Source organism: Acanthaster planci, linkage group LG07 (assembly GCF_054643075.1).
Source record: "Acanthaster planci isolate LZ-2023a linkage group LG07, COTS_SCS, whole genome shotgun sequence".
NCBI classification, from domain to species: domain Eukaryota; kingdom Metazoa; phylum Echinodermata; class Asteroidea; order Valvatida; family Acanthasteridae; genus Acanthaster; species Acanthaster planci.
This window is the reverse complement of record NC_141783.1, coordinates 17135027-17151530: the sequence shown is the minus strand read 5'-3', so window position 1 is coordinate 17151530 and position 16504 is coordinate 17135027. Positions and strand designations below refer to the sequence as shown.

The window sequence follows — 16504 nt, the reverse complement described above, 5'->3', positions numbered from 1 at the left end:
GTATAAAGTCAAAAATCAAAAATAATTTTGCCGTCAAATGTGTAGAGAAATTTTCGGGACAAAGTAGAGGGACTCGGAAACGTCCGTTGAAGTACGAACTGAAGCGTAAATAGGCTCTGGCATACTCGAGAACATGTTCGAAGTTTAGGGGCGGAGAGCGACAACAGCTAGTATTATGTATGTTACCAATGACGTCATGGGGAAACAGAAGGAATGTTCCATTCCAAGAGGTGATGTTGCAGAAAATCCGTTTGCTAGTCCCATATCCCAACCCAGTATTCCCGATGCGTAAGCATAATGAAGCAGTCCAAGAAAACTGGACATGCCTGCTTCCTTGGAAACATTCAGAGCCTTAAAAAGACACTTTTTTATTATGCCTGTCAAAATTCTCCGGGTTGTTAAAAGCGCCTTAGGGGGAGATAAACCAGTTTCAGTGAAACCAATCCTAAAAGTAAATCAAACGATATTCCCCTCGTCAAAAATGAAATAAAATGAAGGTCACATGGGCACGTCACGCTACGGAAAGAATGAATCATTGACCATAGATCTCCTCCAGGTCTATGGTTTGACACCCCCTCTCAGGTTTGAAGAGAGAGAGAGAGGGAAAAAAAGGGCAATCAATTTGCGTCCGGCCGTTCACTGATAAAATCATAATTATGCACGCATTCCGAGTGTGATTCAGGATTTCCACGCTCCAATAGTTGCGTGTGAGTAGAAGACCAGCCTCATCATCATGTCGCGGCAAGAGCCTGAAAGTACAAGGTCACGCAGCGAGCTACCGGAACCCTTGCGCGGTCTGCCTGTAGGGATTTTACATTGGGCAGTCCTGTCACGTTCGGTAATTTTTGGAAACATAATTCTTTACGGAAACCACCCCATGGAACACACATGTTGGAATTTTACCTTTGTCTTCCTCAAGTAATATTTAGGAAAAGTCAACTGGAGATAGGTAAAAGAACGAATTTTATTAACGACCTTTCACGCCCGGCAATATCGTACCTAGGTCTCCTTGTTCGTGCACGTTTGTTTTCACTCGCCGTGCTTTCTTGAAAACGAGATTGTACAACCTTGCAAAGATTGACCTACCTGCAGTCGATGGGTTCCAGATTCCGTTGAGTTGACATCACGCTGTTGTTGTCAGCAAAGGTAAAATAAAATATTATCATAAAAGTAGAATATTGCTTTAGGTTTATCACCTTATAAATTATAAAAATGTGTAAAATATTTTTATCTGTTTTTATTTCAGCTTTTACCCACAGACTTACCATAAAATTTTAAGCCGTAAATGTTCATCTGCGTACGAGACTGCCGCATTGCACTGTTCTTCATGTATTTTAGATTTTCGGAAGTGATGGGTCAAGTTTTGGCAGGACATTTCTCTTTTAGATCAGGTAATTTTTCAGTTTCTACAAATTGATATACCAACAAATATTTTTAAAAATCCCTTTTTCCAAGTTGGAAATTTAAGAAGAAACCGAACGAAAAAATATTACAAATTCTTAAATCTTTACACGTTATTTTGCCTATCCAATGGTTCCGGAAGCGCGCCACCAGGGGTCAACTTTCAGGCTCTATAGTCCATGATGCAGCTCGCGTTGGAATTGTGCATGGTACCCCGGTTCACCATGACAGATTCAGTTTTTTTTAAAGCTCATTCAGAAAGGAGTCCTGCTGAGTTTTTATGTTCTTGTGCGTTTAGGATGAAAGATAGTTTTGAAGTATTTATCTTGTACCGGTATTTCAAAACCCCCACTTAGACAAGAGAGTAATTCGCTCGTGGCCTTGCACAGATTTTAGTGCAGGAAATGCGTCACGTGGGGTCAAAGCCTACGACACGCAGAGCAATGTGGGCAATTTTTGCCAGACGCTGGAGATTGCTTAATGTAGCTGTTTTCAATTCGATTTTTTTTCTATTTTTCCTCACTGCTGAAAATGTTCTCACTATCTTTATTAGTTCATCCAAAATTGATCAATTGATCAATCAAAAACTTCAAATAACGCTTCGCTAACAGGAGGTCGAGCACACCACAGTGCAAAACCATCAGCCCTGGCCTTCCCAGCGCCCGGGCGCCGGTTGACGAGCGAAAGAAAGTAATAGCTATTTTGTGAGGGTTTTCTGCATAAAATAAAGTTGAAAGTTCCGTAGAATCTGAGTGAAAATGACGTTGAAATTTGAAGCCCTGCACATTTTCACCAGGCCGCTTACACTTTTTGCAGCCATTGCCATTTATGCGCATGCGTGCATAATTATGAAATCATCAGTGAAAAGGTCCATTGTTAGTAAGCAAATATGACGAATATAAATTTTTACGCGTCATTAATGCGTGCAATGCAACTGAAAATAACAGTTGTCTGGCAGCGCTTATCGATTTTCTAAGGTTCTTCGGGAGAACAGGCTGTGAAGACACACCCTTTGGCATTCAGTGTAGGAAACAAAGGCTGTACGTGTAAGTATCGGGAACAAAAACCTCTAGTGAAGTTGAAGGAAAGAAAACGTGGACATCAAGGCACTTGTTCACTGATTACTGCGTCAAATAGTCAGGATTTAACTTCAGAAAATATTTAGATGTTGTCGGGTATAAAAACCTTGTTTCTTTCGTCATTGAAATCGAATTTAAAATCCGAATAAACACAGAATAATACGGCTTTAAGGAACTTCACCGCACTCACAGCCTAAAAATAGAGACGAGCCCTTCGGGGATTTTATTTTGCATATAAATAAACATGTAGCTGGAACCACATGCAAAGATTTTATCCACACACAGTTCCCCATTTTTCACAGGGCCTATCTCATGACCGAAGGGCCATTTGTAAACGGCTTAGATTGTGACCGATGCGTCGGTTTGAACTCTAAATCATCAATTTAATTCTGTGTCTTACGCTGTAGAGTGAGAATCGAGCGGCAGGCGTCAACTTGAACTTTGACAGTACATGACGTCTCGAAGCGAAATGGGTAAGTTGCGTTCTTGGTCGCATTTCGTGGAGTTGCATGGAAACGTTGATGTGCGTGGTGAGGCTAGAGGTCACGAGTGGTATATAATACACAAGTCACATCATGCTGATGTTTTGAACAACCTGGTTTTTTTTTTCTGAAAAACGTTCCTGCAATCACCAAAGTTTATGTGTTCAGTGGCTCCATGAAATTGACTCTATATGCATGTAAGTGTTGCTATGGCCTGGACTATAGAGGGGGGAACAGTGTTTTCCGCTCTGCAACGAAAAGGTTTACCAATGGGTGCATGGCCTGGGTGTAAGGCGGGACGAGGCTCTTTCCAAGGCATGGAGGCAAAAAACAAAAACAAAAAACGCTTGGCCACTATGGCACACCGACACATCTATAGTATAAAGGGGATTTAAAGCCGGTACATACTACACTGCAGGCGAACGTGAAAGCGAAGCAAATCTGAAGTCACGAAAGATTTGCAGTAAAATTTCGCTGGAGCTGAAATGTGATCAACTGTTGCTAATTCGCAGGGTGAATATTATTTGAACTGACGTCACAGATCTGCGTCTGTGTTGTATAAACGCAAACGCAGACGCAAATCAGGCGTTAATTAACCGACCTCTACATTATACATTTGCGCTGTTGCGAAAAAGACCGGTCTTTGAATTGAACAATAACTTGGGATCGTAAAAAATGGTTTTGAATAAACATAAACCCGGATGTATTTGGCTTAAAATGATAAAAAAATTTAAGAGTGTTCTCCAGTCTATGAAATACAAGCGACAATTAAGAGAAAAAATTTCGCGGCCACCATTCACTCGTCATCCTTGTTTCGCAAGCCGAGACGGCGATATAGGCTATTTCAGGTCTTCAGACCCAAAGTACGAGTATGCCGTTGGCTTTATGTCGTCGGCCAGTCTTGGATCAAAAGAAACTGTCAAAATAAAGTTTTAAGTGACCTTTGGATGTTTTCTGTATTTTTCACAATCAAACTACGAACCGTTCACCACTGTCAGTCTCGTCTAACAAAACATTTCTCCCGAATAGCTCACGAGCTCGTCCCCAAAATCGCATCGGACACGCCCCTTGCACTGATGTTGTCCCGGTTTTATAGTTCGTCTGTATTGCTTGCCAAACATGAGGGGTGCCACTTCAGCAGATAATATATTTTATTTTCTGCCAGTATTTTATTTGACATACAATTTGCTTCCTTTTAACGCTTATTTACCCCTCGAAAGGGAACCATTCATTCAAAGTAAACATGACCTATGTAAAAAAAAGTCACCAATGCAAGACTTTGTACGAGAATACAGGCCTACACACGTTTTCTCCTCAACAAGCTGGTTTCATATTCGACGGTGCAGGCGTCGATGAAATAAATTATATTAGTACTACCCGGTTCTAACCGTTTTAATGTAACTCAGTCGTAGTGCACACAAACGAAAAACTTAAGGTTGTTTGTGGTAAGCTATGTACAGGGATGGTCTTAAATTCCGGCCTAATAAATGCTGTCATTGAAGCCTGGACTGACTTAGTTTCCAGAACGACAGAGAGCTTTTCCCAGAATGTGCAGACCTACTCAATGACTGTCAGCAATGCGCGACCTAAGTTGCTTATCCGGATTTGTATCATTACATCGAATTTGGGCATTAGTTTGCTGAAATGATAGTTCGGTGTCTGTTTCATATAAAAAGAAATAAAAAAAATTGGTTTCGTGCTGTAATCGAAAGCAGGATTTTGGGAAGTTATTCAGGACTGCATGTCAGTAAGCAACATCAATTCTGGTTGCTTTAGTTTGTCTACGTGCAATTTTCAGATAGAGTCCCAGTCAAGTGAGAAGCTTTGGCGGGAAAAGGGAGCTCCATATCAGTGGTGCATGTTTCATACAGTTAATTGAGCAGTGAAAGTATGTAGGCATGAGTTTGATTACGAGAATATGCACCAAGTCGGAAAAACAGATTTTAAGCGATTTGAGATTACTTATATACAGTTTACTGGCTAATCAGATGTGACGTGAACTAATACAATTTGGAGTGGATACATGTAGGTTTCTGAGCCCAGTTTTACGCCCTCTATCCTACTTCAGCTCCCCACCCCTTCAGCAGGAAACACGGCACTGTTAGTTGTTTCTCTGATTTCAAGAGGAAGAAAAATCGTCAGAGTTTGTGTCATGAGCGGAAAGTATTTTTCGTGCTTCATGTCTAAGATTTCGATCATTGGGGAAAAAGTCAACTTTTGAATCAAAACCTGCATCCAGTGTCCTAGATTGAATTCAGAACAGAACATCTCTTGTAATCGTATATATCTTGTAACAATAATCTTAAAACGAAAAGTGGACATTTCACATAATCACAGCCTGGAAATAAATTATGAAGATTTTTGTGACCAGCCTTTTCCACAAACGACATTCCAACCTCACTCAATAGGGGTCAGTCTGTGCTTGCGATCGGTGCTACGTGTAATGTTCACATGTAACATCCGGATACGAGGTTGAATGCGTAGGCGTGTTTATACATTCTCCGATGTGTTTTTTCTTCTCCCATGGTAAAAATGACGAATCGAGGTGGTAGTTGTTATTCATATTAAGACTGCCCGCGCTGTTAAAGGATCTTGATTCGATACGTCTATAGTGGAGGAGAGTTGGGGGTTATTTCGGGTGCAGAATGGAAGGCGGGAAGCCAGGTGGAGACATGGTGAAGCCGCCGATTAATCCGCAGCAAGCCTCGCCAGGATACAGAGCGGAAGGGGCGCCTGAAGCAACAGGCGGCCCGCCGATAGCAGGCGGGTATCCCCCGGCCGGCCCGGGCGGGTATCAGTCGCAGCCGGGGAGTTACCCTCCTCAGGGTTACCCAGCACAACAGGGATATCCACCTCCTGGACAGCGTGAGTTCCTAAGTTTGTTGCATATGTCAAGTTAGGTAGGGCATGTCCCCCCCCCTCCCCAAAAAAAACTGGTAGGCCTAAACTCATTTTCTTTGAGGTTGATCGCGTTGACACGACAATCACCTCACAGAATACATTATATACAGAACTTGTAAAGATCACATAGGGTAACAGTCAGTCTTGTTGCTACGAAAACCACGCGTATTTCAAAGAATTACATTAATCACACTTGTTTCGGTCTGTTCGAACGCTTTCGGTATAAACTTGAATTAGAAATATACACATCAGTCAGTTACCAGTGAATCGCTTGAGCTAATTATTTATGCTCCCAAATGCATAGTAATTTTGCTGACGAAATTTTAAAGCAATGGCATAATTTCATATAATTTTTATTGTAATGATCTCATCTAAATGTATCGTAATTTAGCCTAATTATGCAAATGTGCACAGTTCACCAGTTGTTGTTTTGTTTTAGTGGCGCTTTCAGCTACTCAGGCTATTTGTGCCAATAACTATACTTTTATTCATAACCTTCATTAATCAGCATCACATTAAGGAGTTAGGAAAAAGGTCCAGTTTTAGAGGCAGGAGAGAGTATGGACTGAAAGCCTGGGCCAAGCCGGGACTCGAACCCGTGCCTTATTGGTGCAATGCGAGGAAAGAACCCAGGCTCCCCCAGTTAACCAGTTATTGAAAATGCATAGATTTCGCCATTCGAAGGGACAGTGCACCAACCTTGAATGCCTTGTGTGGATTGTTCGAACCCTACGACGTGGAAGCCAAGTCCACACAAGGTATACCCCCTTTCTGGAAAACTGATTTAGATGTTCCTCCTGGAGAAACAGTAAAGATAAGCTTAAAACAGTGTTGGTTGAAAAAGAAAAATGTGTATTTTTACTTAGTTTTCCTACACACTGTGTACGTACTAAGAAAGAAAATACCTGGGTATCGTAAACATGTATGTGTGTCTTAGATACGCGTGCTGTCGTCACGCTTTTCTTCATTCTATTCAGCAGAGAATGTCATAGGCCACAGGGTTGGGTTGAGGATGGAAAAGATTTACCGTATGTGACTCTTTAATGACCCGCAGCCGGGGCACGTCATCCACTGCCAAATTTCAAACCAACCGAGAACGCGTTTGGCAAAAATTATAATTGTAAAGGTAGAAATAATAACAGAGGAGATAAAGGACGTGTTTGTAAAGATATAGAGGAATACATGCCCATAGCGAGGTTCTGTTTCCCTACTAAAATTAGAGCTTTTGTTCCTTTTATGTTCAAAAAGTGGAGCGAAGCACTGAAAGGACAACTGTCGATATGAATTTACTTCATGATGACACGAGGTCATTTCAACGCACAGATCCAACGTAGCGCCATGCTTAAGTTCCAAAACAGTGAACATACCGTACCGAGGCGGCCTCGCCAGGGCGTATTTGCAGACCAGTTACAGTTTCGATCGAGACGATTATGGGAAAATGATGCACTTCGATGATACTGCCAAATGTACTTAGTCTAATTTTGCAAAGACACGGGCTGAATCTAAACTGCCAATTAAAGTAGGGCAGGCTTACACAGCGAGCAATGAAGGATATTCCGCAAACATAGTGCTTTAATTCCTTGGTGGTTGTTACACAAGGGCGCAATATAAGGCGATAGACCGCTGTATTTAGAAACCTGAGCGATTTTTTCCACGAAGATGTCGTTCTGTGTAGCGCGTTAGAGCACCAGCAGTCTCGCTGTTACGGGTCGACGGGCACGGTTAGGCCTCCTCGTCGCGCCTTTTATTCCTGCAATGGAACGCTTATGTTATCGTGGAGAGTCACAAACACTCACTGGCACATGCATGATCGATTGGTTCCCGCTGTACATGCAGTATACACATACATGCATCGTGTTCCGTGTCTTTTTGCACCACACCCGTTCGTTTGTGTAAATGGGCGAACTGTGCCTTGCTACGAAACCACTTCAGTGTTTACTTCAATAGCTGTTGGGTCATTCTTAAAAAAAATTAGAAACATTTGGGGGTCCATTGTTTGAATGTGTGTCCCTGTCAAAAACTGAAATATGATTTTGTAAGCTTTTGGAACACATTCTTTAATTTGCAGTAAGAGTGACTGTCATGCAAATTACCTGCCAAACAAATAATTGAGGTTTAAAGTCAATTTCAATGATATTACCATGCCAAATTACACACAGATCACGTGTGACACGGACACCAACAACGTTTCACGTTTGTACCTCACGGTAGAATGACTCTCTTACGCTTCCACAATTTTCTTTCATTTCCTTTTTACCTCAGTATCAGCAAAATTCACAACGTTGTCTCATTTTCTGTTTTTTATATTTCGGGAGGTCGGCAGCCTTGAAGTATTCATGTGCAGATATCTTACTTCACCTTTCTCGATATCGCTGTTTGTATGTCGCCCTTCTGGCGATAATGAGATGTGGTACCCACCCGTCATATGTGACCTGAATGTGCATGGTATGGGGGAGGGGGGTAGGCTACTGATCAGTTGCCATTATGAAAAAGAGAATAACCTGGGGCTTTCCTCTTCAAGAAAACATGTACCTGAGTAGACCGATTGCGCTTGTTAAGTCACGTAACCTTTAGTTGGTATCAAACATCAAAAAGCATGGCAAATTGTTGTGATTTTTGCAAAAATATAAAGCCGATATTCGGTACAGCACTTAGCGCATCAGTAGTCCGAGTTCTGAACCAACTGTCGGCTTTGTTTTTAGGAAAATGACACTTATGGCACACTTTACTATCGGAGAACGCCATGTTCGTCGACATTTGATATCCACTAAGGTCACGTGAGTTTGCGGGTGCAATCGGTCTATTGCTGCTGTTTGTAATGACCTCCATGACGCACGCACTGTGTGCACATGAGTCATATCTAATGAAGTTAACATAGGCCTACATGGAAAATGCAAGCAAGATCTCAAGATACATGCCTTAGAATAAATTTTGGAAGTGAAGAGGGATTTACAAAATAAACTACGTACATGTAGCTTTGTTGTCATGGAGTTTCCGTTTTTTGTTTTTGTTTTGTTTTTGTTTGTTTTTTTAATCTAAAAGTTCTTCAGTACCCATTGTTGCCAAATGTTAAATTTCATGTTTAGCAGACTTTTTATTCATGAACACACGAGTATACACATTAAAGAAAGTCAACAGTTTTTCGAATTACTGAATAGAAATAAACCCTTTTTCCTTTTTTCATATTAAACCTGTAAACACATTATAGTTTCAATGCTAAATCTTGATTTTGTGAAGACATATCAGGTTGAATTCCGTGAGGTATGCTTATTGGGTTTAGTGAGTTCACATCATAGACTCATCATGAAATCACATCAGGAAAAAAAAAGCAAGCTCCCTACAAATTTGTCGGAAATGTTACCAAAAAGAAGAAATACCAATGAACACAATAAAAATTAATGTTTTATATTCTTCTTGTCATTTATTTGTATTTATGTACGCTTTTTAGCTGCAGACATGTACTCACCGACTACATTTTTAATTAATGCGGCTTGGTTAAACTACCGGCAAGAGGCGGTACAAAAATCGTGACCGTCGTTAGTTGATACAGCGTCTGTGCCTGATAAGCAACGGGCCAACGATTTCCGAAAAGGCAGGCTGCATTATGTGGTTGTCGTCACCCTGCGTTAAATATATTTAATCTCAAATTTGCATCCTGAAAAACAATGATATTCAGCACAAACGTTTTGACCCTTTAACTGACATTTTAGATGATTAAAGAAAAAGATAATTGATAATTAAAATACAGCTCTAGATATTATTTAATTCAGAACATCCAGGTAAAAAAACACACAATTTAATTTGGTTTAAATGAAATTATTAAAAAATCTTACGGTATGAGAATAAATTCTTCAAATGACAGCAAAAGATATCATGATTTGCTGTGCATATCTTTATTTTTGTGCTCCATTGATTGAAAAGTTTGGATAAGATAAATTTGCGTGCATTTTACTCACTTCAATACATCAAGATTTCACTCGAGTTTTCCGTGGTGGTTCATTTTCAAACTAAATTTGTCTCATTGATAATTTAGGGTAATCAAAACGTCTCGTAAACCTATAGTTCTTGTGGAAATGAATAAATATAGGCCGAGACATCTCAGGACATTCTTTGGCGATTTGTTATCTTATAATTAAAATTGGTTTTGCCATCTGCACATGAGCCACGTTGTGAGACACAATATTCAGTATGTGTCATGTCAAAGACGTCCATTCACGTTCACATGGCTGCGTCATTTCCCCAACTGGACGAACGCGCTCCAGTAACTAAAGCACTTACCGTTGGTTCAATAACGCTTCAACGTCGATCGGTTTTCATGATTGAGACCTATTGGAGTTGCTGGATTCGTGGTTCAAAATGTTCCAGCATCAATTTCAGTAACTTGCTTCAGATCTAGGAGACCACAGTATAAAACGTTTAAAACATGCTGACATTAGAAAGGGTCACCTTATGAACTGAAGTTTAAATCGATGATTAAATTAGACTTTTTTATTGCTTGCATCTCTACAAAAATGAACGCCAGTAAAGGGTAATTAGACGGTTATAGATTTAGGACTAAACATAATCTTAACAGGTTACTTCCCACCTTGTCATAGGTGTCAATCAAAAGGTGTTTATTCATTTTTCACTGACTGTTAATCATTGGTTTATTCGGTTTGGATTTGCAGCTATGAACGGGCAACTTAAAATGTACATTTTGTGCGACTTTGATATTTCAATGCCGTCAATATCCACGTCGCAGTCATGAAAATGTGCCGCCAAGCCTCGTCAACTATTTTCTTTCGCTGAAGAAATTCCGTGTTCCAACCGAACTGAGCTAAAATGCCAACACCTTGAGAGTACATTCCGGACGACCATACAGCTGTTACAGGCCAAAAACTGGTGGCTGTAAATTAGAACGAAAGTGGAGAGTATGTAGCCGAGATCATCCGACTGAACATGAGACTGCGCCCTTGCCCAGCCGAAATCACAAACCTGCAGGAAATCATAAATCGATTAGCTGTTCGGAGGTTGCCAACGATTCCGAGTTACAGTTTGCCACAGGCGGACCATACGTGCATTGCTTGATGTTGTTGCTCTAAGGCTCTCTCGGCGAACCAAAGCAGCAATGTTCATGACTTGACATTACCTTGCGCGAACCGTAGATACAACGCAGTGCCATGCGCCCGTCGATGTACATGTACACAGGCGCACTGTCGCGTTCGGAATTGAGCTTGGACCCAGGGTCCATCGATTCTCGCCAGTCGTGCCACGCAAGAGGTTTGCCGCACCGGAGCAAATTAACCGACCGTGACGTTTGCACCAAAGATGGTAATTTGTGACAAGTTTGAAGACGTACACTGAGCATTTCCCTCCAAGAGATGCACCAAAATGTTTCAAGGAGAAGTCCAAACCGAGGAAGCAATTTCCCTTCACCAGGCTCCTCCTATACCACAATCCTTTGATATATACACTGTGACAAAACCCGTAGACCCCCCCCACACACACACACTCACCCCTACAAATTTAGGATCCCGACGAGTCCTTCCTGCAAATTCGACCTTAATTAATAAACTTTTTGGCTGGGCCATAAATAGGGGGTCTAATAACCGCTTGCCACTTCAAAAAGTGACGTCATGTAGGGAGTCAGGTGGTGGATTTGACGTCAGTCATCATACCGTAATTTACGATCCTTGCATGGTGTTTATATCATGACGGAGAGTTCGCCTCTGCATCGATCAGGTTTGTGTAGGACGGCTGCTGCACACAGCTATCTCCTTGTCACAGAAAATGTACATGCTCAGTGTTGCGTGACGATGGTTATGGTGCGATGATTGCAGTAATGGAGATGACCATGAGGATGATTATCGTGAAAAGCACAAAGAGGATGATGTTTGTGAACATGTTGGCACTGACAATGATTACTGGGGTATGGCAGCAAGTATGATGGTTGATGATATGATAACATCCGACGCCAAAAATTACGTGTACAACACCGTTCGGTAAATGTCTTTATGACGCCCCCCACTATAGCCCAGGACTGCCCCAACTGTTAGAGTACCGCAAGTGAGCGGGCAATAATTTCTGTGGAAAATATTTCGACTTTCTTCAGGTTCTTGCTGCTCACACCTTACAGAATTCATCAAAAATATGCCAGCCTAACATATCATAAACAAAAACATGATTCTGCTGACGTATTGCTGATAGGAATGAAAATTGCACATGGCAGCCATCTTTGCGGTAACTGCTTTTGTCATGGATGGTAGCACAAAAGGTCTACTCAGGTGCATCGCCGTGGAACAAAAAGCTTTTACCGGAAAAATTTGCATTGCTTGATGTGGTTGCTCTAAGGCTCTCTCGGCGAACCAAAGCAGCAATGTTTATGACTTGACATTACCTTGCGCGAACCGTACATACAACGCAGTGCCATGCGCCCGTCGATGTACATGTACACAGGCGCACTGTCGCGTTCGGAATTGAGCTTGGACCCAGGGTCCATCTTTTACCGGAAAAAATTGCTGCTTTGCACAACCTCTGTGGCACACATTGGCACACGATATACGGTACCATAGCTGGGACCTCCTTAACTGTATACATGTACTTGGTACAGATACCACAGTTGGGACGGGACATGCTCAACAAAAAACAACTGTTTCTCGTTTTGTTTGGCTCCCCAGCCGGCTACCCGCCCCAGCATCAGGGCTACCCCGCCCACCAGCAGCCGCCCACCGTGGTGACGGTCCAACAGCAGCCGGCGACCACGCAGGTGGTAATGACCGGGGGTTGTCCTACCTGCCACGTGGGCGTCATGACGGACAGCTACACGGCCTGCGGCATCATCCTGGCCATCTGCTTCTTTCCTCTCGGCATCATCTGCTGCCTCATGATGAAGGAGCGCACGTGTAGCAACTGCGGGGCCACTTTCGGTTAGATGGTGCTCTCTTCATTCTAAAGCACTCGGGATCACTGGCCGATCCAGAGACCATGCCCTCAAAAGGAGCCACGTCAGAGAAAGAAAAAATGTCTACCGTATTTAATTTCCCTTTTAACCAAAAGCGTGTAAAAAGCCTCAAAATGTAGTCTCAACCCCCAGAAAAGCAATCACAGTTTACATTTTAAAAATTGCAATAGAGGGACTGCACATTATGTTTTTGTAAAAGAACAATTACTGACTACCAGCTGAAAGGAGTTTATATTTCTTGCCGCCCCTTAAAAAAGATGGGCTCTGGGTCCGCCTGTACCCGACAGCTGGCAACGTTGCCTCGTACTTAGCCAGAGAGCAAGATTAGGATTTCAACTCACGTCTGCACTTTTGAAAAAAATGCACGTGAATCGAGAGCCGAATAACAGGATGAAAGTGACGTGCAGTTTGTATGGAACTCCACGTCAACACGAGTTCAGAATCAAAACTTTTCTCCTCAAAGTACATGTAGTTTTAAATGTAGCCTTATATAAGTATCATTACCTCGTACACGTATCCGTGCTGCTAGTCGATCATTCAGCTTAGAAGTATGAATTAGCAAATAATTGGAAGAAACGGTGAGGAGGAGGGCTTGCAACTTCTCTTCAGCAGCAAGGAAGGTTTGTAGCGTAGCGAAATATTTACACAGAAAAGGATAAAGCCGGGAATAAAATCTGGCGTGCCCGAATTACGTGGCTAAGGTTACGAATGACACATGCATCTATGGTAGCCACGGCCCAACGGCTGCAGCCATTTGACATAATAAAACGGACATTTCGGTCGTAGCCACGTAATTCGGACACGGCTGAATTTTACATTCATGTGACGCGTATACAGAAACGACTGAGAGATAATTTTGAAGATTTTGAGATCTCTTGAAAGTGTCTTAACATTTATCTCAGAATGGATTTCGATATTTCAAGTAAATTCAAACATATCTTGAAATCGTTCAGAGATATCTTGAAATGGAATTTGAAGTATCTCACAAAAATCACACAAAGTTTCTGAACTCTTCAATTGTTTTACAAATATATTGTAGAAATTGATAATATCTTTAAAGAATATTGGATACCTTTCAATAATTTCAGGCTACTGTTTTCAAGTATATTAGTGCCACCTGTGCAAACCAAGAAAATTCAGTTTCGGCCGAGGTTGAAGCTCGACCCTGGCACCGGTACGCCATAATAAGGATGCATATTGCACCTTGTATATCTGTGATATTTTTGCAAAAGACATTTTATGTTTCAAAGGTGTACTTGCGTCAAGGAGATACTTCAGTTTTAATTGAAAATTGATATCTGCGGTACCTCTGATACATCTGAACAGTCGACCCCGGCAAGCTCGGTGGTCGAGTGGTCAAACCGTCTGCACTAATAAACAGAAGGTCATGGGTTCGAGTCCCACTTGAATATACTTGTGAATTCTTTTCACAAGCTCTCAGACAAACACCCAGCTCAAAGTAATGGCAAAAACCCATTATTACAAATTGACGTTTCAATAAAAGTGCTCTATGTGAAATGCATGAATTATGAGCGTATATTTATACAACCCGTAGAACTATAGTTGAATATTTGATGTTTGATGATTTTGGGTACTGAATAATGTAGTATTCAAACTTGAGTCGAAAAATATATGGTATATGCATGTAAGTCGAATGCATTGTTCGTCAGTGTCTGTACAACCACAAATTAAACCCTGTAGTCAGTAGAATTATCATTGTGTCCCGTGGACTATAAACGAAATTTAACTTTTCTTTCATGGCTAAATACTTTTAATAATTTCGGCTTCATTTTTTTCTCGGAATTTGACCAGCTTTCATTTTTGTAAGCAAAAGATGGTGCCAAATCGAAATGAACAAGTGACCACGTACGTAAACACTGTTGTAAGTAAACTGCATAGCCGTTGAGGCCTTTGAACTAATTTGACTACAGATGTAAGAATAAATGGATAGCATTTTCGATACAGATTCATAATTTAATTTAACAGAGTGGATGGCTTTTCCACATTGCAATTCTCGAATAAAAGCGTTTATTAGCACGAAACCTTGAACCCTAAAAAGAGGGGATTTTTTTTATAATCTTACTGCAGGGAGCTGAGAAACAAAAAGCCTTAAATGTAATTGTCACGAATTTGCTGTTTTTTAAAAATAAGTCTAATATGCTTTGCAATTGCACAACCAAGTTATCTTATTGACTGGCCAAAGCAAGTATACTGATCTAAACGAGAAAAGCAAGCGAACTTGTTCAGCATGCGGGTTTTTTTTTCCATAGGCAATTACTCTTTTTCAACCATGCGTGTTGATGTAAACATCCGGGACGCTGTATAAAATTCCATGGTATGCTTTCTTCGTTACGCTGAATGATATTCACAACTGAGATGTTTGTTTGGTCTTTAACAAGATAGTGTATCAGAGACGTAGATCCCGGGGATGAGCAGTACACATCCCCCTACTTTTTGACCAAGGGGATGGACAGTTGGATCCCCCCCACACACACATTTTCGTGGTTACACAAAAAGTGGATTTTCGAAGTAATTTTTTCAAACTTCCCAACAACCAAAATGATTTCAATAATACCAAATATGGAAGAAAAAGTACAAAAGCTGTAAATACGCCATTTTTATGTAAGGTCAAGGGGTCCAAGTGTGTAGAAGTATTATGAACAACGCCCCCTGGTGTCGTATGGTGTCCAGCCCCCCCCCCATTCGAATTTCCACGGCGCAGGGCAATGGTTCGACTGAAGTTATCCCCCATTCCCCCAGTCCCCTGCACAGATTTACGCCACTGGACTGTAAATTGTATAGCAGTGCATTTATATTTCTGATCGTAGATTCGTGGATCAGAATGTTGACTCGATTTGTTCAAAGTGTCCGCCACCATATTTTTGTGAATCAAAAAACATAAGAACACGAGGTTGTCACAAGTTGGCTGAATTTTTTACACAGGACATAATCTTCAATAATGGTACTCACCCAAAGATTGGTGTGATATAATGTAGCAAAAGATGTGAAATGGTTTACCGCAAGAGCTGCTAAAACATCCAAACTCGTAGAGCTATTTTGTAGTCGCCACAAATTACAGGTGCAGAATTCCAATTACATGTATACAGTATCTCTGCCATAATGACGTATTTGATATGTTACACCTACTCTCTGTGTTCTATGTAGAATTTGTTGTAGTAGGCATATGATTAAGAGTCATAAGGTTTGTACGTCACCAGATTAATGGGAAGATATTAATTTAACATCTGTTATACGTCCACCGTTCCTTGGCTGTTCAAAAATTACGTTTGAAGTGTTACAGTGAATGTGCATGGTTTAATTCTCTCAAGTGCTTTGTTATTTGAATATCGGAATTCGCCCTTAGGAAAATTACATCTCATTTCCCTGCTACATTGTATCTCACACACGCAATGCAACTATATTTAAATTAGTAAATCGGCGTTTAATGTTGCGTATACATTAATTTTCTGATTGCATTCACGCTTGCCAAGGATTTAAACAAATAAATTGTATTCAAGTTAACTCTGGATTGATTAATTTTGAATTTGGAAATCAATATAAATTTCATCTTTTAATGAGTGTCAAATTAAAAAAAAAAGAATTAAAAGATTGATCTAACCCTTATAAATGCAGTGTTGTAATTTCGTAAATAGCTTCGCGTGCTAATGGTTGGGGATGTAGGCGCCGTCTTACCAGCGAAC

At 41.0% G+C, this 16504-nt stretch overlaps 1 protein-coding gene across 1 annotated transcript; it reads left to right on the top strand.

The window, feature by feature from the left end:
• The first annotated feature begins 5424 nt into the window (after positions 1-5424).
• Positions 5425-16431, top strand: LOC110980315 (uncharacterized). Its single transcript, XM_022236895.2, has 2 exons — positions 5425-5827; positions 12520-16431. The coding sequence occupies exons 1-2, from the start codon at positions 5608-5610 to the stop codon at positions 12771-12773; spliced, it is 474 nt and encodes a 157-aa protein (XP_022092587.2). The 5' UTR covers positions 5425-5607; the 3' UTR covers positions 12774-16431.
• The last annotated feature ends 73 nt before the right edge of the window (positions 16432-16504 follow it).

What these genes read in the sequence shown, in the direction of transcription:
- LOC110980315 (XM_022236895.2), top strand. Translation starts at nt 5,608, where the DNA reads ATGGAAGGCGGGAAGCCAGGTGGAGACATGGTGAAGCCGCCGATTAAT. An exon ending in ATATCCACCTCCTGGACAGC is followed by an intron (nt 5,828 to 12,519) that starts GTGAGTTCCTAA and finishes TTGGCTCCCCAG; the next exon opens with CCGGCTACCCGCCCCAGCAT.